The sequence below is a fragment of the Amia ocellicauda genome, chromosome 2 (genome assembly GCF_036373705.1).
Source record: "Amia ocellicauda isolate fAmiCal2 chromosome 2, fAmiCal2.hap1, whole genome shotgun sequence".
NCBI lineage: Eukaryota > Metazoa > Chordata > Actinopteri > Amiiformes > Amiidae > Amia > Amia ocellicauda.
Window position 1 is genome coordinate 41,038,959 of NC_089851.1, and position 25,894 is coordinate 41,064,852.

A 25,894-nucleotide genomic window follows, 5' to 3' on the forward strand; every position below is an offset into this window, starting at 1 on the left:
GATCAAATAAATAAACAAATCCATCCTGAAAATGATAGGCTGCGATTGCAACCCTGGTTTTCTTAAAAAGGAAGCACTGCCCAAGGGGGCAGGGTTTCTGTACACTTCCGTAGGAACCCGATCGAAAACTTCACTCTATCAAAGCTGCCATTGGCCCCTGCACACTGCTAGGGGCCTCGGCAAAACAACTCCACAGTAATCCCAGGGGTCCTGTAGGGTCACACCAGTCATGCTCTTATCGGGAACTGTCTAGAATCAGCATATACAAAGCAGGGCTACAGAGGTTAACTCTTACGCTCTCTGCTTACAATAACAAGGCCAGCTGCTCTACTAGTGCAGCTAGGAGCGAGGCCATAATCTATTTGCAAAATATCTGGCACAGGCAATCAAGCAACTTGTCTGGGCTCCGTGCATATCATGGCTGTGGACCGCTGATCCAACAGGAGCGGGGTCACAGACCCAGTGGAAAAACAACGTAATACACAGCCGGCTAGTCAACAGAGTATAGTCTGCGCGACCAGAGACCTCCGTACCAGTTGAAATAGGTGACCACCGCTGCGTTGTCAATCCAAACCAGCACGTCTGTCCCGTAGGACTGGCAGGAAATTAAGCACCACTTGTAACTCCAGGACGTTGATATGGAGGGCCCGTTCGGGCTCCGTCCACCTGCCTAGGACTCCACGTCCGTCGCAGACTGCTCCCCAACCTTGTTCGGAAGAGTCTGTCACCACAACTGCTCGGTGGCAGACTAGGCACAGGGGCACACCGAGGGTCAAATTTTGAGGGCTCCACCACCAATGGAGCGCCTTCCAGCAGGCTAGGAGGCCTAGGAGGCTAGGAGGCCCAGCAGCCTCTGGCAAAGGGACACCCCGACACAAGCTCTCAGGTGGAAGAGGGAGAGACACGTGCGTATGGAGGCAACTCTCTCTGGCACCAGCGTGGCGAGCATGGCAACAGAATCGAGGTGCAGTCTGAGGAACTGTGTCTGCTGAGTTAGCGTCAGGCAGCTCTTCTCTCGATTGACCCAATTCCAATTCGGCCCAATTCGGAGAGGCGGCCTAAAATCAGGTTTGTGTGATTCTGAACCTGCTCCCTCGAGTGAGAACAAATCAGCCAGTCGCCTAGGTAATTGAGGAAGCGGACCCCCTCACAACGCTAAAATATCATCAATGCACTGAAGAAAGTGCGCGGGGCTAGCGACAGGCTGAAGGGGAGCACAGCAAACTCGAATGCTCGGCCTTTGAAGGCAAAGCAGAGAAACTTCCTGGGCCCCCACGCAATAGGGATGTGAAAGTAAGCATCTTTCAGATCCACCGTGGTGAACCAGTCGCCGGGCTTGATGGCCTGGGACATGGCGCGCAGGGTGAGCATTTTGAAGTGCAGCACCTTGAAGTGGCGGTTCAGGTGCCTCAGATCTAAGATGGGGCAGAAACAGCCATCTTTCTTGGGCAAAAGGAAGTATGGGGAATATAATCCCTTGTGCTGCCCCGGTGGGGGCACTTCGCGGATTGCTCGCTTCTCCAGGAGAGCGGTGATTTTTATGTGAAACCCCGCACACTGCAGCGGGTTCCTCACTTATGTACACACCATGCCTCGGAAGGGAGGTGGATGTGTTTGAAACTGTAGGGAGTAGTCAACTGATATATTTTGGAGCACCCAAGAGTCTTGGGTGCGGATTTGTCAATTTGAGAGTTGCTGGGGGGTGTAAGGGTGGGCCAGAGGCTGATGGAATGCCTCAGGATCGCGGCTCAGGTGGTGGGGAAGGCAGGGTCGGGCCAGGCCTCCTCCTACCGTGAGCTGCCATAGCCTGGGGGGGACACCTGCCTGCCAGAGAGATGCTGGCGGAGGTCGGCAGGAGGGCGGGGCTGTTGCCTGCGCTGCCTGGCCTGGGGTGCAATGCGATAAACCCAGGCCAGTTGCAGGGACTCTCTTGGAGGGTGTGAGTAAGCAATAATAATAATAATAATAATAATAATAATAATAAACATCATCTCCTCCACAGAGGGGCCAAAAGTGAAGCCCGGTGAGATGGGTGCGTCCATGAGGAGGGTCCTGTCCGCCTCAGCAACCCATCGTGCCTGGGACAGCCAGAGCTTGTGGCGCGCCGCCACAACGGCTGACAGGGACTGCCCAGTAGCCCTTGCCCCTTGATGCATCACCGTCACCAGCTGGTCAGCCGTCACCACTATCTCCGAGATAGGGGGCAGGGTTGGTGCTCCAAGGGCTCAGCCAGCTGGGCCAAATACAGCGCCTGAAACAAGCCTTTATCTCTTATGACACACCGAGGCTCAGGCCGGGCAGCCGGGCCTCAGATTTTACTGCTGCTGCTACCGCTCCTGCTGTGGAGGAAAAAGCCCTGTGGACAAAAATTCCAACACCGCAAGCAGTCTGAATATATAAGCTATCAAAATCGTATTGGCTATCAAAATAACTAAAACAAAACAAATAGAGACGCACACACTAGTAAGACGGTGGCGAACAACACAGCCGTGAAGCCAACCAACCGAAAAACAGTGAATAATAACAATAATAATAAGGTGTAGTGCACAGACAAGACACAGAAAGCTCACATTCTCGAGTCCACCGAAATGGCAAAAGAGGACGAACCTGTGCAGACGTCACGTTTTATAGAACAGGATGTGGGAAAGAACCTGTTCTGAATGACGAGCGCAGGGGCCAATGGCAGCTTTGATAGAGTGATGTTTTCGTTTGGGTTCCTACAGAAGTGCGTAGAAACCCCTCCCCCTTGGGCAGTGCTTCTGACTTGAAAGATAACTCAATGGAGCTATAGGTGCCATAGATGCTTATGACCATCTATTAAAAAGTGCATATTTTCGATTTGCCTGAACTGCAACCCCTCTCCTGCCCCATGTATGAATTATCTCCACCAGTTGGATTCAGGAGTCATGCAGATCTGTGTATTGACAGCTCTTATTTCTCTGATGGCCCTATCAATCTGCTTTCTTAAGGAGGGATTACATTTCCCTTGTCTGTCATTGATCCAGCCTCTGCCATCGTTCAAGAAATTACAGTGTGAAGTGCAGACCACACATTTGTATTAAGTGAACCATTTACCAAACCTGGGCAACTAGTTAAATATTTAAGTCATGTTTAATAAACAGTGAAGACTTGTATTGGGTAAACTGCAGGAAAATCCTTTTTTCTCCCCTTAATTATAACTAACCCCCCTCCCATGATAAGGATGCTGCTTTGATTATGAAAGTTGTATATTACATCTGAGAAGCATTGGTATTAACCCCAGGGACAAAACCAGCTCACATAAAGCTGTTTCACTTAATTTCTTTCCTGCCTACATGCAAATGAATGCATGATGTACAGTGGGAAACATTTACAGTTACTTTCACAGAATCCATGAGCAAATTTTGACTTTCAAGAAAAGTCTGTTGCAAGAAGGAGCCACTCACCTGTCATGTCTCAAGGCCCTCATATCAACATACACAGTAGTGGGATCGGGTCCAGAGGTGCCCTAAAATCAACGGCATCACAGTATTAGAGGGACGAAGGGCAGCAAAAGGCACTAGTGTTGCAAGAAGATAGTACCTGCCACTAATGTTTGTTAGTGCTGAAAAGAAAGTGAATGATTCATACTTGAACAAGATCTGAAGGGAAGCTTTGAAAGACAACTAAAACAGTTCACATTGGCAAGACAGCCAGCCTTATGAAACACTCAGAGAATGAGTGGCAGTAGATCTAGGAACAAGAGGTTGGTTGCATTTTTCAAGGAGGGAAAAAAACTAAACAAAAAGCAAAACGACTCCCCCCCCAAAAAATCAAATGCCAGAAAAAAGAGACCATGAGTATTTACATATATATATATATATATATATATATATGATAAACATGCAATTCAGAAAGCAGCAAGAAAAGCAGCCTTCCTTTAAAATAGAATTCAGTGTGCAAAAAAAACTAAAAACTTAACAACACTGGGGCAAGAGAAAAGGAAAGGATAAAAGATGCTGTGGAGACAGGTGGGTATATGTACATATATATGTGTGGTTCCCTCTCTGAGCCATCGCAGTGGGCTGGAGACACTCAGAGAAACACCCATTTTCTGTAACCATTAGCCATGCATTGCGAATTGCATTTTTTTCCTAAGAATAAAGTTCCAAGTCTCCATCTGGTGGGCGACAGGCTGAGAAAGCTGGAGGGGGCGGGCCTGCAGGTCGATATCATCGACAACAATCCCATTTCCTCGCACACACTATCTTCCCAGTTTCGCCTAAACCTCTGTCTTGACTTTGGTGAGTGAAAAGAATTTGGACTAGCCGACTCTGCAGCTCTGTGGTGCCAGCAGTTGTAATTCCATGACACGGGATGACAACATATGTCAAGATTTTAGGATTTGAAAGCTAGAGACCTATGCATCACCAGCTGCATGAAAACCCCATTGATCCCTTATCTAGCATGTGTTCAGGTACTTTACACTGAACTGTACACATCCTCAAAGGAGACATTTCAGGGGGAAACTTCACTTAAGTTGATTCATGGAACTGGTCCCTGGCCTTTCTTACAGCTCTGTGCAGATACAGGGTAGCATCAAATAGAAATAAATAAATACAAATTATGTATCATATCAATGTATGTGCGAAGCTTACTCCCACAGCGTGTTAATAGTGTCATTCGATAGCACCCCACCACCAAAAACACGGAGGAGAGCCACAGAGGTGCACATGCAGGCAAGACTTTCTCATTCAGAAGGCTCACAAGGAGGAAAAGAGAGAGAGACAGAAAGAAAAAATAACACAAAATCCAAACACTCCTACTCAGTTTGAGGGTTAGTGGATCTTGACTAATGACTGTTTAACCTATTTCAGCAGTGTAACAGACTAGAGCAGCTTGGACACTAGAAGACTCCCCATCTGCTTCCAATAAACAATTAAATGCACATGCATTCTCACACTAACACACTCACACACACACAAAAAAAGGAATTTCCAAATATACGAGAGCAGAATTTGATACTGACGGTACAGTAACACAAATGCCCTACTGATCTGCACCTCCAGGCGCTCAGAACTGCTGCCAGACTGGCATTTTATTCCACAAACATCCTTATAATTAATCTGTAGATGGTTTCTAATCATTGATCGGGAATCACTGCTGAATGATTATAGTAGAGGTTTTATTTTTATTAAATTTTTATTCGGTGATGTGATGTGTTCTCCTCAAGTGTAATAACCAGGCCACTGTTTGTGCAATTCCATTTCTGAAAGTCATTTTTCTCATGTCTGTGGAAGACATGAATATAAAGACACTGCCCAACTCATCCTCTCCTGGTTGACGTCACCAGCAAAGAGTTGGTCTTCCACTTCTATTTCCCTGCTCTTCACGTGTGCCTACATAGCCTGTGGGTAGCCCCATTCTGAATCTGCCACACACAGCCATTGTATGGCTATGGTTTGATGAAGTACTTGACAAGCAACCCCCTGCCCAAAACAAAAACAAAAAACAGACTTTTTCTACACAGATAGCCAAAAGCCCTACAAGTTTAATGAAAGGATTTCTAGTACTCAAAACCCTGAACTGTTGGTGGCCCCAAGCTACTCCCGACTCAGATCAGGGGTGTCCATCCTTGACCCTGGAGAGCCAAAATCCACTTAGTCTTACAGGTCCCCTCTCTTAATTACCAATGCTTGGGCCAGGGAATACATGTCAGGTGTTCATTATTAAGCAGTGGCAGGTACTCGTCCCCCTGAGTTTCCTTGTTGGCTGATCTGAGTGAGTGTATTCACCCATTTAACACTTTCCTTGGTTAATCAGCATCAAAGGCCTCCACATCTGCACACATTGCACACGCACACACACGCACGCACGCACACACACACACGCACTCCCCATCAATCCATGTTCAGTAACCATTTAATCTAGTACTGGATCACAGCAAACCGGCACCTTTCTCAGTAGACACAGGGCGTAAAGCAGGATACAGCCTGAAGTGGACGCCAGCCCGTCACAAGACAGTGCACACATGCAGCAGCATAGCTGCACAGCCACACTCATCCATACAGAAATAAATAAATAAATATATATATATACACATACACACACATATATATAAATACATATACATACATATACACTCACCTAAAGGATTATTAGGAACACCATACTAATACTGTGTTTGACCCCCTTTCGCCTTCAGAACTGCCTTAATTCTACGTGGCATTGATTCAACAAGGTGCTGAAAGCATTCTTTAGAAATGTTGGCCCATATTGATAGGATAGCATCTTGCAGTTGATGGAGATTTGTGGGATGCACATCCAGGGCACGAAGCTCCCGTTCCACCACATCCCAAAGATGCTCTATTGGGTTGAGATCTGGTGACTGTGGGGGACAGTTTAGTACAGGGAACTCATTGTCATGTTCAAGAAACCAATTTGAAATGATTGGACCTTTGTGACATGGTGCATTATCCTGCTGGAAGTAGCCATCAGAGGATGGGTACATGGTGGTCATAAAGGGATGGACATGGTCAGAAACAATGCTCAGGTAGGCCGTGGCATTTAAACGATGCCCAATTGGTACTAAGGGGCCTAAAGTGTGCCAAGAAAACATCCCCCACACCATTACACCACCACCACCAGCCTGCACAGTGGTAAAAAGGCATGATAGATCCATGTTCTCATTCTGTTTATGCCAAATTCTGACTCTACCATCTGAATGTCTCAACAGAAATCGAGACTCATCAGACCAGGCAACATTTTTCCAGTCTTCAACTGTCCAATTTTGGTGAGCTTGTGCAAATTGTAGCCTCTTTTTCCTATTTGTAGTGGAGATGAGTGGTACCCGGTGGGGTCTTCTGCTGTTGTAGCCCATCCGCCTCAAGGTTGTACGTGTTGTGGCTTCACAAATGCTTTGCTGCATACCTCGGTTGTAACGAGTGGTTATTTCAGTCAAAGTTGCTCTTCTATCAGCTTGAATCAGTCGGCCCATTCTCCTCTGACCTCTAGCATCAACAAGGCATTTTCGCCCCCACAGGACTGCCGCATACTGGATGTTTTTCCCTTTTCACACCATTCTTTGTAAACCCTAGAAATGGTTGTGCGTGAAAATCCCAGTAACTGAGCAGATTGTGAAATACTCAGAGCGGCCCGTCTGGCACCAACAACCATGCCACGCTCAAAATTGCTTAAATCACCTTTCTTTCCCATTCAGACATTCAGTTTGGAGTTCAGGAGATTGTCTTGACCAGGACCACACCCCTAAATGCATTGAAGCAACTGCCATGTGATTGGTTGGTTAGATAATTGCATTAATGAGAAATTGAACAGGTGTTCCTAATAATCCTTTAGGTGAGTATACATTACCGCTCAAAAGTTTCAGAACACCTAAATTTTTCCAGTTTTTATTGAAATTTACACAGTTAAATGTTTCTGAAATTAAAGCATAGAACAAATAAACAACTGGAGATAAAGAAATCCTGCAATCATTTTGCTGACCTTACACCTTAAGCTGACAAACCCCTCTGGTACCCGTAAAAGGGCACCAAATCCGTGTGCTTCTCTTTAATCCCATGTGTACTCTTCACTGTTGTGTTGTTTGCCAAGTGTTTGGTATCCCATGAAAGCTGAGATTCAGCTTTCTAACCGCATTCTAACCACATTCTAACCGCATTTATGCCCTTTGGTCTGAGTGTACACAATGATTTTACATAATTGGATCTGAGCTTCTCTGTGTTTGAAAGAACATCAAATAATATATACTGAATTAATCGTTAGGTTGTTCTGAACAAAATATGCCTATTTTCTAAGAAATCTGTTTGAAACTGAGTGATCTGTGACCGTCTGAATGAACCCCCCCACCGGGAGCAGACTGCGCATTTAACCCCCGCCGGGCTCTGAATGACAGCAGGCGACACAGAAACTGTAAATTGGATGTGTTTGAGAATGAGACGTGCTGGTAGCCAAGAGAATAAGCTTTCAAACGATGTGTGCATTGTAGGAATACAGTGTAACTTCTGTGCACAGGAGCTGCGTGTAACACTGCCAAATAATGCTTAAGAGGGTGTAGTAACACAGCATAACTCTGAAATGTACATTATTTTTCAGTTTTTGGTAACTTAAATTTCTTTTTTTAACCTCTGGCACTTTACCGCTTACCTTTGTACCATTTCAGGATATTCACTGGACTCAAACTGCTTAAACTGGAAAAATGGGGGTGTTCAAAAACTTTTGACCAGTAGTGTTTTTAGACCAGTTAGGTCCATAAATATTTTAAAAGTGACACAATTGTCAACCTTTCGACTCTGTACGCCACCACAATGGATTTGAAAGGAAACAATCAAGATGTGCTTTAAGTGTAGACTTTCATCTTTAATGTGAGGGTAGTTACATCCAAATTCAGTGAACCGTGTAGGAATTACACCCATTTTTATATCTGGTCCCCCATTTTTAGGGGCTCAAAAGTAATTGGACAAACTAAAATAATCATGAATTAAATTGTGAGTTTCAATACTTGGTTGCAAATCCTTTGCAGTCAATGACTGCCTGAAGTCTGGAACCCATAGACATCACCAGATGCTGGGTTTCTTCCCTGGTGATGCTCTGCCAGGCCTGCACTGCAGCTGTCTTTAGTTCCTGTTTGTTCTTGGGGCATTTTGCCTTCAGTTTTGCCTTAGAAATCAAAACAAACCAATCAGAGAGATAGCAAAAACATTAGGTGTGGCCAAATCAACTATTTGGTAATTTCTTAAAAAGAAAGAATGCACTGGTGAGCTCAGGAACAACAAAAGGCCCAGAAGACCATGGAAAACAACTGTGGTGGATGACAGAAGAATTATTTCCCTGGTGAAGAAAAACCCCTTCACAACAGTTGGCCAGATCAAGAACACCTTCCAGGAGGTAGGTGCATCTGTGTCAAAGTCAAAAATCAAGAGAAGACTTCACCAGAGTAAATACAGAGGGTTTACCACAAGATGGAAACAGGAAGACCAGATTAGAGTTGCCAAAAAACATCTAACGAACCCTGTACAGTTCTGAAACAACATCCTATGGACAGATGAGCCAAAGATCAACTTGTACCAGAATGATGGGAAGAGAAGAGTATGGAGAAGGGAAGGAACTGCTCATGATCCGAAGCATACCACCTCATCTGTGAAGCATGATATGGCATGGGCATGTGTGTCTGCCAAGGGAACTGGTTCCCTTGTATTTATTGATGATGTGACTGCAGACAAAAGCAGCAGGATGGATTCTGAAGTGTTTAGGGCTATATTATCTGCTCAGATTCAGCCAAATGCTTCAAAACTCATTGGACGGTGCTTCACAGTGCAGATGGACAGTGACCCGAAGCATACTGCGAAATCAACCCAAGACTGTTTTAAGGTGAAGAAGTGGAATGTTCTGCAATGGCCAAGTCAATCACCTGACCTGAATCCAATTGAGCAACATTTCACTTGCTGAAGGCAAAACTGAAGGCAAAACGCCCCAAGAACAAGCAGGAACTAAAGACAACTGCCATACAGGCCTGGCAGAGCATCACCAGGGAAGAAACCCAGCATCTGGTGATGTCTATGGGTTCCAGACTTCAGGCAGTCATTGACTGCAAAGGATTTGCAACCAAGTATTGAAACTCACAATTTAATTCATGATTATGTTAGTTTGTCCAATTACTTTTGAGCCCCTAAAAATGGGGGACCAGATATAAAAATGGGTGTAATTCCTACACGGTTCACTGAATTTGGATGTAACTACCCTCACATTAAAGATGAAAGTCTACACTTAAAGCACATCTTGTTTCCTTTCAAATCCATTGTGGTGGTGTTCAGTGCCAAAACTATGACAATTGTGTCACTGTCAAAATATTTATGGACCTAACTGAATATATATATATATATGTATATATAAAAAACCTGCTGGATTTAAGATTCTATGAGAGCAAGGTTGGACACTCCAGACTTAACACTGGTGGCAGTATAGGCAAAGTGCTTGACAACTAATTATTATTGTAGTGCAAGTGGTGGGGTAAAGAGACAATTTTTGGTTTGATTTAGCAATAAATGTCTCCACAGATCCTGAGCCGTAGTGGCTGTAGGGTTGCATTTGGTAGCTACTGGACCAGGCCCTCAGACTTGCAATCTAGTCTGTCCCACTGTTGGAAGCTGATAGGTGGGTAATTAGGGAACATGAAAATCCCCTACCTGCTCGGCCAGCTTCCCCAGCCTGTGAGGCTAAAGCAGCAGGAATAGGAGGGTGAGGAGGAGGAGGAGGAGGAGAAAGAAGAAAGGGGAGGAAAAAAACGAAGACAAAAGGAAGTATGAGAAATGTGGGAGGGGATTATGCGAAAAAGCCGGGAATAAAACAAAATATATATATATATATATATATTTAAAGCAAAATGTTATATACAGAAAAAAAAAAATGTATTACTATGATGGATATTACTTTATTAATAATTGGGCATTAAAACAGTAGTAAATAATAATAATAATAATAATAATAATAATAGTAAATCTACTGAAATAATCTATAGAAATGTATTTTATGTGCTTATTCTCTAATGTCACAATACGTTTTCCAATAGGCCTAGATATAAAACCTTCTGCTGCTATTTAAAAATTGTGCTTTTATAAACTGCTTTACATAATACAAGTGTATTTTCTTTATGATGTATTCCATACACTAACATCTAATACTCCATAACCCTTCAGAAATACTATACATATACACTTCATATGTCTATATGCTTCTTTTGTTTCGTTTTTAGTATTCAAATCTTGAACTCCCCAAAATATTAATATATACATTAAAATGTCCCAATATATAGATTTAAAAATATATCAAACCTGATTTATTTAATTTATATATCATTGGCAGGCATAATCTCTGTTTGTGAAGCATTTTTTAGGTTACAATAGTAAAGACAAAATCTTTTTGAACAAACTACTGTGAATGTACATCATTTGGCTTTCTTGAAGTTTTGAACTTATGCTCTCTGGATTAATTTATTTTTAATTTATTTTTTAATAAAAAAAAAATGTTCAGCTAATAATATGATGTAGATGAAACAGAATGAAAAATCAAAAATCAAATCATGGAATTGCAAGTCTAATGCCCCCCCAACCACCCCTCCGACCCCACAACAACTGTTTTACAGATGCTCTGAAATTGGACTTGTGTTCTCTTTTCACTGACAAGATTTCCAAATGTTTTGGTCTTTTTCTGTGGTAAAATAAATGACCAGGATGCTTCACTTGGAGTGCCGGTGCTACCATATTTCAGAGGCTTTACAAGCACACTCAAGCCAATGATAACATTTCTAGCCCCATGAGCACTATGATCCAACCAGGATTATAAATACATAAATAAATATAGTAATCCAATTTTATTTGGCTGCATCAAGTGACTGGAAAAACAAAACCCAACTGAGCTTCATCCTAGGCAAAAATAATAAAGACTGGTTTTCCCTGTGCTATCCCAAGACTGATGCATGCTCTCTTTCTGCCTGCATTTGTTTGAGTGTGAGGCTGCCTGCGAAACAGAAGTGAACGTTGGAGGTTCTATTGCATATCAACTATCAAAGGTCATCCCACAGTGGATAATCATTTCAATACAGAACTAGAATTTAAAGTACCTGAAGATACTTTGGGCAGGATTAAATAAAAAATGTTTGCAAGGTGTGAACGCGAAAAGTTGCAGAAGAGTCACAGGAGGGAATCTCCTCATTAGTGTGAGTCCTTATGTACAGGTGGGCAAGCCCATGAAGTATTTATTCTGTCATAGTGGAGCGCAAATATGTTTTAAGTAGTTTTAGCTTACTGAACATAATTTATAATATGAGCACATTACAAGTGGCATAACCCTCTGAATAAATAAGTGAAGTGTTAAGCCGCCTGCTTCAACATATCTACCCAATTGGCCTAGCGGGTGTAACACAATACTTGGGGTGCTCTGAGGTGCACTATTCGAGTCCCAAGCGGAGAGCTCCATCCGCATTTATTTTTTCAAAATTGTCATGGCACTTATTTATTATAAATTATCTGTGAATTAAACAAATAAGTAATAAAGAAATAAGTAAAACACATAACCCAAATAAAAACTGACACATTGCTGAACAAAATAACATATAAAATGACATTCAATAACAGCAATATTTTCTCTCTCTACACGAACAATAGGCAACATTTCATTTGTGTGGATGTTGGGCGCAACATGTAATTTGTTATCCGCACTGCACACCTGTATTGTAGTTACTGTAGCAATAATCAGTTATTTCCACTGAACACACAGAGCCGTGGAGGCTGTGAATAAACCCGGAGCTGCGCCTGCGCAAACCTGTGCCGGACGGGCTTTGCCTTAACCGCGTGAGGCGAAGTGTCTAAAACTAGAGGAGCTGCGAGAGCATTTTCAGGGTGTTTCCTCGCAGATATTTTCTTGATTTAATACAGTGAAAATGTATCCACTCCCACTGTATTGTTGGGCGGAATTAACTACAACTTTAACACTCTGCTAATAGCACAATCATGGGATTTACTTTAAAAATTAGAAGAGAGAATTTGTTTACATCTTTGGAAAACAAATTATTAAAAAATAATAATAATTAAAAAATAATTATAATAAAAGTCTGGCATATTAGCCTACTTCTACAATGAAGCAATGTTTCCAGGCTCTTTTAACCCTGCAATGAGTCCGCGATGTCTTTTTATTTATGAATGTTTAATACAAACGCCGGTCTCCTACTATCGCCGGTCTCCAATTGATGCCGGGGCTTCTTGCAGTTATTTGGAATAAATGCCGGGGGCGTTTAATTTAAGTTTTATGGTGTATATTTGCCTATAGAAAGCCCTTTCATAATTTTCACCTTTTTTCCCCAAATAGCCTGGAAATAAAATGCATGATACCCAACAAATTCCAAGTGAAAAATTTGACATTTGTAGAAAATGTATTAAAAATAAAAACTGAAATAGCTTAGTTGGAAAAATGTCCACCCCCCTTGTAATAACAATCTTACATTAGCTCAGGTGTAAACAATCACCTTCAAAATCAAAGACCAAGTTAAGTGGCCTCCACCAGAGTTAAATTGTAGTGATTCACATGATTTCAGGATAAATTCAGTACTTCCTGTAGGTTCCCTCTGCTGGGTAGTGCATTTCAAAGCAAAGACTCAACCAAAGGCACAGATCAGGGGATGGGTATAAAATAATATCAACGGTAATATCCAGGCACAGTCAAGGCAATTATTAAGAAGTGGAAGGTTCATGGCCTAGGCCAGTGGTTTTCAAACCGGTCCTGGAGTACCCACTCCCCTGCTGGTTTTTGTTCCAACTGAGGTCTTAATTGCTTAATTGAATCCTTAATTGACCTAACAAAGCAATATACCATTAAATTAAGTAATTAAGACCTAGTTTGGAACAAAAACCAGCACGGCAGGGGGTACTCCAGGACCGGTTTGAAAACCCATGGCCTAGACCCTGCCTAGATCAGTCCATCCCTGCAAAGAAAGAGACTGGAGGCTACCAAGAGGCCAATGGCAACTTTACAAGAGCTACAAGGTTTTATGGCCAAGGCAGGTCAAAGTGTGTATGTGACAACAATATCCCAAGTTCTCCAAAAATCTGACCTGTATGGTACGGTGGCCAGAAAGAAGCCATTACTCAAGAAAGCCAACCTGAAATACTCAGGATATTATGTAGCCATGTGGTAAAACATGTTGTGGTTTGACTAAACTAAAATTGAAATTTTTGGCCTAAATGCATGGCATTATTATTGGAACAAATCCAACACAGCGCATTACCTAAAGAACACCATCCCTAATGTGAAGCATGGTGGTGGCAGCATCATGTTATCAGGATGTTTCTCACCAGCAGGGACTAGGGCACTTGTCAGAACAGAAGGGAAAATGAATGGAGCAAAAATTACAGAAAAGTCCTTGAGGAACACTTGCTGACCTCCTGCGAGGAAGCTGAAACTGGCACGGAAGTTCACCTTTCAGCATGACAGCGACTTGAAGCACACAGCCAAAACTACACTGCAGTGGATAAAGAACCAAAAGGTAAATGTACTTGACTGGCCCAGACCTAAATCTAATCATACATTTGTGGCATGTCTTGAAGATCCATCTTGAAGGTCTTGTCCATCAATGCTCCCCAAGGAATTTGACAGAGTTTTGTAAAGAAGAATGGTCAAATATTGCCAACAGACTCACAGTTGTAATTGCAGCCAAGTATCAACTCAGGGGGGTGTATACATATCCAATTTTTAGATTTCAGTTTTGTATTTTTAGTAGAACATGTTTTTCACAAATAAAACTTTTAAAACTAAACATTGTACATAGATAATTGGGAAAAAAATCCTAAATTTAAATTAATAAAACTCTGAGTCATTGACACAGTTCTTTCAGAGATGACTTGCACTCTCCACCTTTAATTACTTTATAACTCATCTGTGGCGATTCAAGTCGACTTCTAAACCCGTTACCACATAAGAACTTGTAACACTGATCACAAAAACACCCAGAAGGAACGGATCCCTTTCACGGTATGAAATCACAATCAATCCAAAGTGTTTTAGTGTAGAATGCCAACTGGAACAAAGCCATGTGACATCAACATTATGAATGAATAATGCTTTTCTTATCAAGAGTAAATGACGTGAGGAGCTGATCTGTGAATCCCTGCCAACCACCTCCTCCTTGCTGGTGAAGTCCATGAGTGTGACTATAAGACAGGTGCTGCTTAACTCTTAAAAACATGCGCATGTACCAGAGCACGGTTGGGTGGGTGCGTTTGTGGTTCTGGAACGAGAGCAGGTGTGGGTGTGTTTGAACGCTGCAGCGCTGAGTGGCTCACCTGTAGGCAAATGGCAAGGTTGACTCTGCAGCCGAAGGAGGTGCTAACGGCTCGGGGGTGAAGACCCAGGTCCTTGAAGAGCTTGGAGAAGGACTGGGTCAGTGCTATCCGGGGCCGCTCCTCCGCCACCACCACGCATGTCCGCACGCGAGACAGGTCCAGACCCCGAGACTGCCGGGAGCGGGGGAGAGAGAGAGAGAGAGAGAGAGAGAGAGAGAGAGAGACAGAGAGGTGGTGAAGGTCTTACCTTTTAAAATATACTTTATTAGTCAATTAAATTAAAAAAAACACAACCCTGTTGAAAAAGAGAAGGGGGGAGGGAGAGGGGGAGATAGGGATAAAGAGAAGAAAAAGGAAGAAGGTGAACGTTGTCAGCATGTTGAAGTCCTAGAGATCAAAGTACGTGATCTTGAGGCTCAGCTAGCTGATCAGTGCTGTATTAGTGATATGGAAGAACTGGTCAACCAGCCCATGAGAGAGATGGTGTGCACACCACAAACTAGGAAGGTTGAGCCCTTAGAGCAGGAAAGTGTACAGAACTGCTGGGTTCAAATTGATCGTAACCGCAGAAAAGGACGATCACACCCCTTAGAACAGATGACCCAATAGCTAGAAATGCCCAACAGGTTCCAACTGCTGGACACCGAGTTGGACAGTGACAACTCAGAGGGTGATGGGAGGGCAGTTGAGCATCAGAGCATCATGGTGCCCACTCCCCCCAGAACAGGGAGGTAGTTATAGTAGGAGACTCGATTCTTAGAGGCGTAGATCACACTGTGTTCTAGTGATAAGGAGACCCGCATGGTATCTTGCCTGCCTGGTGCTCAGGTTGCAGATCTCCCTAAACTAGTAGACGGGCTACTGGCCAAAGCCGGGGGGAATCCATTGGTCATGGTCCACATGGGAACCAATGACATAGGAAAAGGTAGGGCAGAGGTTCTGCAAGACAAATTTAAAGAGTCAGGAAAGAAACTAAAGAGCAGAAGAACCTCCACGGTAGTTTTCTCCAAAATACTTCCAGTACCACGTGCCAGGCCAGGGAGACTCAGGCCAGGCTGAGATTAGAAAGTTTAACACGTGGTTGAAATCCTGGTGTAGGGAAGAGGGTTTTAGATCTATGGAGCATTGGTCTTTCTTCTGGGATAGACCTGTACAAACCGGAAGGTCTACATCTAAACATCTAATGCATTGGGAAAGCATATGTGCAAAGAAATTGAGAATCTTTTAAACTAGGGACCAGGGGGGCAGGGAGCTCTGACAATGGGAGATGTTCCAGTAAGGAAAGAAAACAAACGGAAACTGCTAGTAGGAAATTGCTGAAGTGTTTGTACCTCAATGTCAGGAGTATAAGGAACACGGTGTTAGACCTAGAAGCCACAGTGCTGGCGGGTGACTATGATGATGTAGGAGTGACAGAAACATGGCTTACAGAAAATGATGGGGATGAATACAAGTTGAAAGGATACACACAGTTTAGGAGGTGCAGGCAAAATCAAAGAGGTGGTGGGGTAGCATTACATGTCAGAAATGACATTGAGGCAAAATAACTCAAATTAGATTCTAGTAACAAAACAGAATAATTGTCGGTTAAACTTTTGAATAAAATATCTGGAGGATTAGTGGTAGGAGTGTGTTACAGAGCACCCAACTCAGATATTCAGAAAGATGTTGCATTGTACAATGTAATCAGGACTGCATGTAGCAAGAATGTGGCTTTTATAATGGGGGATTTCAATTTCCCAAACATAGACTGGAAAAGCCCAGTTGGGACCACAGAAGCAGAAATAGAAATGGTTGAGATGGTAAATGACTGCTTTCTAACTCAATTTGTCAGGGAACCAACCAGAGAGAGTGCATGCATTGACTTGATCTTTTAAATGACCAAGATAGAGTCAGAGGGACACTAGTTAGAGAACCAATGTTGAACTGCGATCACAATATGGTTATCTTTGTGGCATACTTTCAAATAAACAAGGACCAAGGGCAAGATTAAATCAAAACTTTGACCCACCCGATAATAGCAAACTACAAACCTGTACATTATAGTGGTTACATTTATGATTAAAAGAAAGTGGCATCTAACTAAAAATGTAGCCCCAACTGAGTACAGTTCTGTAGTTTTCTATTAGTGGGTGGGTCAAAGTTCTGATTTAATCCGGCCCAAGTCTAAATTAGAAGACTTAGACTGGAGCACACTAGATACAGATTCAGTTGAAAATGGATGGTTATATTTTAAGAATATACTACTTGAGGCTCAGGAGACATTTGTACCAAAACTAAGCAAACTGAGGACCAAAAAACATTGGCCAAAATGGTTTAATAGAGGTATGCAAGAAAATATCAAGAGAAAGAAAATTTTGTATAGTGCATACAAAAGGGATGGAGATTAAACAAAATACAAAGAATATAAAAGAACTGCAAAGAGATCTTAAGAAAGTGATCAGGAAAGCAAAGAGGGAAATAGAAAGATACATAGCTCTTGGAGCTAAAACTAATTCAAAGAGCTTTTTTCAATACTATTACAGCAAGAGGTCAATAAAGGAGGAAGTGAAACAGATAATTAATAATGAAACATAATTTCAAACTATTCACCTTAAGTGGAAATAGCTGAATGCAGGACTTATCACAACACATCTCTTACAGAAAGTTGAATAATATTTTGTATAATATTAATATTTTAAACACTTCTCTTTTTCTTTACTTCTCTAACCTAGATATTAACAACAACAAAAATCAACCCTGAAATCCTTTCCCAAAAGAATGGGTTATTAATTGTGTTTATTGTTGAATAATGATGAAGAAAAAAAGGCTCCCATAAATATTGCTGATTTTAAAAAGCCTATACACATTTCCACTCATCTGTAAGTGGTCTAGGCAGAGAAGATGACATTCTGGGAATAATAATCGTGTCCCAATTTAATGTGTATCCATTTGTTGATTTATGCACCACACTTGTATATTTGCACACATTTCATTTTGGAATCAGATGAGATCAGCAAGAGGCTGACCTAAATACACTCCCACCAGCTATACAGAACCCCCAGTCAATGCACTGCTCATTACCTGCTAATTTAATGGGCAGTAATGGTTGGCGGTATCAAAATATGGGGAGCAGTGTTTAATTTCCAGGCCTCACGACGCCTTTCATGTTGCACAAATTAAAATCATTAGCAGACCATTAAAGTGTAGCCAGAGGTCACTGTCACATTTGTCCTGAAGTGATGAGATAAAGGAACTATTCACGTGGGGAAACGTGAAACGTCTTTTTACATCACTTGCCATCCCTACGTTTCCTTACACTTGACAGAGGTTGTGTTTAATTGATATATATATATATATATATATATATACATACATATACATATACACTACCAGTCAAGAGATTTAGAACACCCCCATTTAAGCAGTTCAAGTCCAGTGAATAACCTAAAATGGTACAAAGGTAAGCGGTAACCTGTCAGAGGTTTAACAAAAGTTATATACTGTTTTACTACACCCTCTTAAGCATTATTTGGCAGTGTTACACGCAGCTCCTGTGCATAGAAGTTACACTGTAATCCTACAATGTGCATATTGTTTGAAAGCTTATTCTCTTGGCTACCAGTGCATTTCATTCTCAAACACATCCGATTTACAGTTTCCGTGTCGCCCGCCGTCATTCAGAGCCCGGGGGGTAAAAGCAGTCTGCTCCCGGGGGGGGGGGGTCTCATTCAGACGGTCACAGATCACTCAGTTTTGATCGGAGATCTTTGCAAATAGACTTGTTTTGTTCAGAACAACCTAATGATTAATCCACTATACAGTGCATCCGGAAAGTATTCACAGCGCTTCACTTTTTCCACATTTTGTCATGTTACAGCCTTATTCCAAAATGGATTAAATTCATTATTTTCCTCAAAATTCTACAAATAATACCCCATAATGACAACGTGAAAGAATTTTGTTTGAAATCTTTGCAAATTTATTGAAAAAAAACAACAAAAAAAGCACATGTACGTAAGTATTCACAGCCTTTGCCATGACACTCAAAATTGAGATCAGGTGCATCCTGTTTCCACTGATCATCCTTGAGATGTTTCTACAACTTGATTGGAGTCCACCTGTGGTAAATTCAGTTGATTGGACATGATTTGGAAAGGCACACACCTGTCTATATAAGGTCCCACAGTTAACAGTGAATGTCAGAGCACAAACCAAGCCATGAAGTCCAAGGAATTGTCTGTAGATCTCCGAGACAGGATTGTATCGAGGCACAGATCTGGGGAAGGGTACAGAAACATTTCTGCAGCATTGAAGGTCCCAATGAGCACAGTGGCCTCCATCATCTGTAAATGGAAGAAGTTTGGAACCACCAGGACTCTTCCTAGATCTGGCCTCCTGGCCAAACTGAGCGTTCGGGGGAGAAGGGCCTTAGTCAGGGAGGTGACCAAGAACCCGATGGTCACTCTGACAGAGCTCCAGCGTGTCTCTGTGGAGAGAGGAGAACCTTCCAGAAGAACAACCATCTCTGCAGCACTCCACCAATCAGGCCTGTATGGTAGAGTGGCCAGACGGAAGCCACTCCTCAGTAAAAGGCACATGACCGCCCGCCTGGAGTTTGCCAAAAGGCACCTGAAGGACTCGCAGACCATGAGAAACAAAATTCTCCGGTCTGATGAAACAAAGATTGAACTCTTTGGCCTGAATGGCAAGGGTCATGTCTGGAGGAAACCAGGCACCGCTCATCACCTGGCCAATACCATCCCTACAGTGAAGCATGGTGGTGGCAGCATCATGCTGTGGGGATGTTTTTCAGTGGCAGGAACTGGGAGACTAGTCAGGATCGAGGGAAAGATGAATGCAGCAATGTACAGAGACATCCTTGATGAAAACCTGCTCCAGAGCGCTCTGGACCTCAGACTGGGGCGAAGGTTCATCTTCCAACAGGACAATGACCCTAAGCACACAGCCAAGATAACAAAGGAGTGGCTACAGGACAACTCTGTGAATGTCCTTGAGTGGCCCAGCCAGAGCCCAGACTTGAACCCGATTGAACATCTCTGGAGAGATCTGAAAATGGCTGTGCATTGACGCTCCCCATCCAACCTGATGGAACTTGAGAGGTCCTGCAAAGAAGAATGGGAGAAACTGCCCAAAAATAGGTGTGCCAAGCTTGTAGCATCATCCTCAAAAAGACTTGAGACTGTAATTGGTGCCAAAGGTGCTTCAACAAAGTATTGAGCAAAGGCTGTGAATACTTATGTACATGTGCTTTTTTTGTTTTTTATTTTTTATAAATTTGCAAAGATTTCAAACAAACTTCTTTCACGTTGTCATTATGGGGTATTGTTTGTAGAATTTTGAGGAAAATAATGAATTTAATCCATTTTGGAATAAGGCTGTAACATGACAAAATGTGGAAAAAGTTAAGCGCTGTGAATACTTTCCGGATGCACTGTATATTATATGATGTTCTATCAAACACAGAGAAGTTCAGATCCAATTATGTAAAATCATTGTGTATTAGTTCACTGTAAACAGAGTTTCCCATCTTGACATTTTGAGCTCTCTATGGGTCTGTGTTGCTTCTACCAAAACATGGATGGTCTTGTTTTGATCAGTAGACTGTCTGGTTCCAGAATATGTCATCATTGTCAATATTTTCTAAGATTTTGTATTCTTACTCTGACCAAGTATCTTCACATCAGAGAATGTTTCACATCATTAGATACCAAACACTTGGCAAACAACAACAGTGAAAAGTACACATGGGATTAAAGAGAAGAACTTGGATTTGGTGCCCTTTAAAGGGTACCAGAGGGGTCTGTCAGCTTAAGGGGTTAAATTTTGTAAAACAAAATGATTCCATGATTTATTGTTTATCTCCAATTGTTTTTTTTCTATGCTGTAATTTCAGAGTAAATTGAGACATTAAACTTTGTAAATTTCAATAAAAACTGGAAAAATTGAGGTGTTCTAAAACTTTTGACTGGTAAATAGACATACACAATCATCTCCAAAATGATCCAATCACCTTCTTGTTAAAGATGAGAAAAAAATGCTGTATAAAATTAACAACACAGGCAATGAGCTATATTGAGAACAAATATATATTACTTGATAAAATACAAATGCAATTCTCTGAGAAACTGTATTAGTATAAAATAATATAGTTTTCCCATATTTTTAAGCATAAAATATAGCTCATAACCGGTGTTGTTTATTTTATACAGCCTTTCTTGATAATTATTGTGAAGGATCCCAATCATTTAGAGATGACTGTGTGTGTATATATATAGGGAGAGGGAGGTATATAGAGAATACCATTATTTTTAAGTTTACCGGTGTGTAAAGAATATCAGAATGGTCGACAGGTGTAATCTACAATCGTATGTGTTAAGGAGGTTTTGAAAAGTGAAAGAAACTGTGAAGCTCTGATTCTCACAGGGGGAGAGGAAAGCCCAAGAGGTCATGTCTTAAATGAAAAATGCCTTAAATTACATGTCTTAAATAAAAAATTCACGCCCACTCAATATTTTCACACTATAGGCTAGATCAAATAAGGAATTTGACCCACCTGTGCATAAGAAATCAATAGTTGTACCTTATCATGTTTTCATTTACAAAAAGTATAAAGTGGTTACCAACGATAAACAGCAATAGGCTAGAGATTTGTACTTAGCGATTCGTGGGTAGGTCAAAGTCTTGATCTGGTCTATCCCTATGCAGGGCCGGTTCTAGACATTTGGAGGCCCTAGGCTAAATTTATGTTGGAGGCCCCCCGTCTTGATTGGTGGACTAGCGCAGTGGTTCCCAAACTTTCTGGGTGGTGCCCCCCAAAAACATTTGGGTCACAGCTCGCTCTTACTCCATCTTGTACGGATGAGCCTGATTCAGCGTAGTTACAGAAGATACAGTAACGCTCTCTTTCCTTTTCATACAATTTTACTAGTTATTTAATATATAGGATGAGACCGAATATTCAAAAATTAAACTATTCGTGAATCTAACATTCGATAGTTGAAATAATAATAATAATAATAATAATAAATTCATAATATTGATTTTATTTTAAAGCCTGTACGGTTGATTGGCTCTCTATGCAGCTGTAATGAAGATTGACGGGAGGGTGGGATTTGTTATTTCTTGTCCGTGATTGGCTGACAATGACAGATCTGCGCGACTCCGCCAATGGGATCGGTGCAATTCTGCAGATCTGCGGCGCTAAAAGAACGTGAACAATGGCTTCCTCTCTTTCTGCGTGGAAATACTTTGACGAAGTAAATTAAAACACTGTGAAGTGTATAATATGTGCAGTGCAATTAATATACCACAAATCTACAGATGATATGTAAACCCACCTAAAAGCAAAACACCCTTCTGCGAAAGTAGCGATGACAGAAAGGGAAAGAGGAGCAACAAACAAATATTATTAAAACGCACACAACCAGCTATTGCTATATATTTTGTTTTCACCGGAACTTGAACGTACAGGTATGTTTCCGAATTGATGTAATAATGTTGTTGTGTTAGATGAGTATTTTAAAATAAAGTTCAGAACTTCTTGCAATTGCAAAAATTGTCACATTGCATTATTTCGCATTTAATGTATTTTTTGTTTGGGACCCCTGGACTCGCGTATAGGGATTAACGGTTATGGAGGCCCCGCCTCCAAGCCCGAGGCCCTAGGCAATTGCCTACTCTGCCTATAGGTAGCGCCGGCCCTGTCCCTATGTTTTTTTCATAACTGTCTGCAAACGTAACACATTCTGTCAGTGAATTACAAGAGTTGCTGCAAGAAGGATCTTCCAAGATCACCCATTACTGACAGCACAGAGGACAGTACAGTTCATTAGGTTAATACATTCCTTTGCATTTTAAAAATGAAGGCCCATTAGAAAATTATTATGAATCACCCAAAGTTGCCAGTACAGGACCTAAACATGGTCCTGTACCAGGACCTAAACATACAACCTGGTGTACTTTGGAATGAGCACCACAATAATAACAATAATATCAGAAAACCTGCCTAATGATGTGGCTCACCTTGTTACAAAGGCTGAACTCTAGCCCCTATGTTTGGGCTTTGGTGCCTCAGTACTCCACAATCTCAGAGTTAATTCAAAATAATGAAGCACTTTGGAAACCGTTATTGCCAGAAGGCACGTACAGTCTTCTGTAAAAGGCTCAGGAGCACCTCATAATTACCTTTCACAACAACAAACAATGGATTAGAGTATACAAAGTATTTTCATTCATTACTAGGCCTGTAGTCATTATCCTCCACAAAAAAAACTACGACTTGTGTTATTAAAGCACTTAACAAATTGAAGCTCAGTATGCTAACACTCTTTTTAAAATTTTCCCATGACTTCTAAACCACAGACTTGCTTAAATATCCCATTTAGTTAAGTGGGACAAATGTGGTACCTTGAGCGATTCTGTCTGCAGTCCAAGGCCCTTGGTGCATAGCTCCATCACAGAGTAGGAACAGAACGTGTCCCTCACTTTGTACTGACTGACTGCGAGAAGCCACAGCGCTGGGTTCGTCTCCAGTTCCGAGGGTGGGATGAGGATAGACTGGTGTCCTGAATACACACTGTGCAAAATGACAGAAGCACACAGACACAACGGATTACAAGCGAGACTAAAATTAAGCAATGGAATGATTACAGCTACGCAGGTGTAACTTTAGCATCCCCTGTTTATTTTTTCTTTTGGGTGAGGGGGGGGGGGGTGTTCAGCTAGACATTTTTTGTTGTATGTTCGTAAGGACTTTTAAATGAATGCTCTTTTACAACTTTATCTGAAATAAGCTAAATTAGCTAAAATAAAATGAATTAAGAATGCCCTTTTGGCAAAATAAATGCAATCCCAGTATGTCAGAACAAATTAGTTAGCTTGGTTACTGAGCTGATCTCAAATTATTAGGTGGACTATTCAGGTTTCCTACATAAATTCTACAACTTGGGAATAAATAACAACATTTCTGAGTCTCAAACAGAAGTCAAAACCATTGCTGCTGCACTGAACCTTCACAAATGGACTACGTCTAAAAGTATATGTTGTATTTTGTTGATATGCATAGATGTGTCAAAATATGGTCATAATATGCTCATGTTCGACATATAATAGTCGTCAAAACTCATATGTACTTGTTAAAATGTAATGTAACACGATCAGGGCCCTAATACGCTGATTACATTGGTAGTGAATTTGACAGTGTCTGGGAAGTTACTGTCAGGAGCAGGGCAACACAGTCATTGATCTTGTTCAACCAATCATAAACCAATTAAGAGGATACGTCTCAGGAGCTAGCGGAGTGTGGACTGCCAAAAGCTAGCCAATTCAAATTTATATGCAATGCATTTTTATTCCTGTTTACAAAATGAAATAAGAAGCAATGTGAATGTGACTGGGCTTTAACAGGAGAACAGGAACTGTATTTAATTTTTGGTTTATAAATTCCCATATTGTGTTATGCAACAGTTGGCATAATATATTTATAGCACAGTGTTAACATATGCTTATGTGTAATGGTTTAGTTTCTTAGTTACATACTGCTCGCAATCACAAAAGGGTAATAGTTCAGTCACAGTGTAAAAATATATTCGTATGGCTTGCTTTCCAAAAATTAAAACTATATAAATGTTACATACATTTTTTTTTACTTTCATAATGCAATCAAAGGTCTATGTTGTTTTAAAAAGCGCTTAGAAAAGTGTTTGTGTGTGTGTATATATATATATATATATATATATATATATATTTATTTATTTATTTAGAAACAGTCCACAATTAATTATTTAATAACATAAATTGGTGATATTAATGTACTGTATATCAAATTAGATTGGTAATTACTTAACTTCCTATTTCAAATTCCTATATCTACCTGCTTTTAAATCACTTGTAACCTGTGATTTCTAACATAAAAAAGCAGTCATTCACAACCACAATGGGTGCCTCCAAGATGGAGGACACTGCAGGGTGTGTGCATACTTCTGACTAGGCCTGTACGCTTGCCAGAACAGTGGGTGGAAGTTCATGAAAAGTTGGCTTACCTACAAAGACACCAGAGCACAAATCCCAGGCCGCAGTAAGGGTCTAAGCAGATAGCTACCTCTCGGGACGGGTACAGCTCACACTGCAGCTTGATTGAACGGCAAAAGGCACTGGTGGCTGTGTGAGACATCTATAGAGGGGGAGATGAGGAAAAGACCGCCTTCACATGACATTCTCAAGACAGACCTCCACAGCACATGACACCCCACTCCCATCAGTGCAATGGAGAAAGACTCAAGGTTATATGATCGTTTAAGGCCTGCCAGGCATCTGCTTGGACATCACAAATGAGCTGGGTTCACTGGGGTCAACAGCAACATAGCATTGTAGAGGGGCAGCAGGGGAAGTGGGACGGGGGGGATGGGGGGGGGTTGGGGTGACTAAGGGGGGGTATTATTATTTTATTTTACAACCTACATTTCCCACTAGACAATACATTTCAAATCCCTGATCCAAGTCAGAGCTGAAAGGTCAAGAGTTCACTGAAGCCTTGGCATCACAGCTGCTAATTATTCCCTGACCCTCATAGATCCCAGTGAATGGACTCCACAGCACTGATCCAAGCCCAGCAGCCAGCAGATCCTAAGTCTGTATAACTGTTCATGTCAGAGGATGCCCATGAGCCATTTTATTCCACCGGAGCACAACCTTAGCATCAGAACAACAATGAAAACAGAAACAGTTCCAGTTTATTTTGAGCTGCGTGTGCACGTTCCCAGCCCCAGTTGACATGGCAACAAATTTCAAAGCCCATTAAATAAAAATAAATAAATAAATATGAAAATGCAGTATAACTAAAAATTCAAATGCCTTATAAATGTATCTGTGAATTACTTTTTACTTGTTGTAATGCTGTTTACTGGCATCAACCGTATACATTACATCTTTAAGATTAAAGATCTCTTTCCATACTTCAGACTTAAAGCTGGTGCACACTGCAGTCCAGTGAAATTATACATCCTGTGTCAAATGCCTACAGTGATGTACCTTAAAATAGTCTGGAAACAGGCCACAGTGAAGACGTATACAAGTAAGTGAACTTG

General features: G+C 41.5%; 1 protein-coding gene across 5 annotated transcripts in view; it reads right to left on the minus strand.

Moving 5' to 3' along the window:
* LOC136771449 (disco-interacting protein 2 homolog C) overlaps positions 1 to 25,894 on the minus strand; it is a 280,332-nt gene that overhangs the window by 13,242 nt on the left and 241,196 nt on the right. For 3 of the 5 annotated variants that reach the window (XM_066723798.1, XM_066723789.1, XM_066723775.1), the window contains 5 exons: positions 24,851 to 24,981; positions 23,217 to 23,385; positions 14,808 to 14,978; positions 10,161 to 10,190; positions 3,426 to 3,487 (listed from right to left, as the gene is read on the minus strand). In XM_066723798.1, coding sequence (XP_066579895.1) covers positions 3,426 to 3,487; positions 10,161 to 10,190; positions 14,808 to 14,978; positions 23,217 to 23,385; positions 24,851 to 24,981 — 563 coding nt within the window. The remainder of the gene's footprint in view (positions 1 to 3,425; positions 3,488 to 10,160; positions 10,191 to 14,807; positions 14,979 to 23,216; positions 23,386 to 24,850; positions 24,982 to 25,894) is intronic. The other 2 variants (XM_066723806.1, XM_066723781.1) reach the window with 1 other exon arrangement.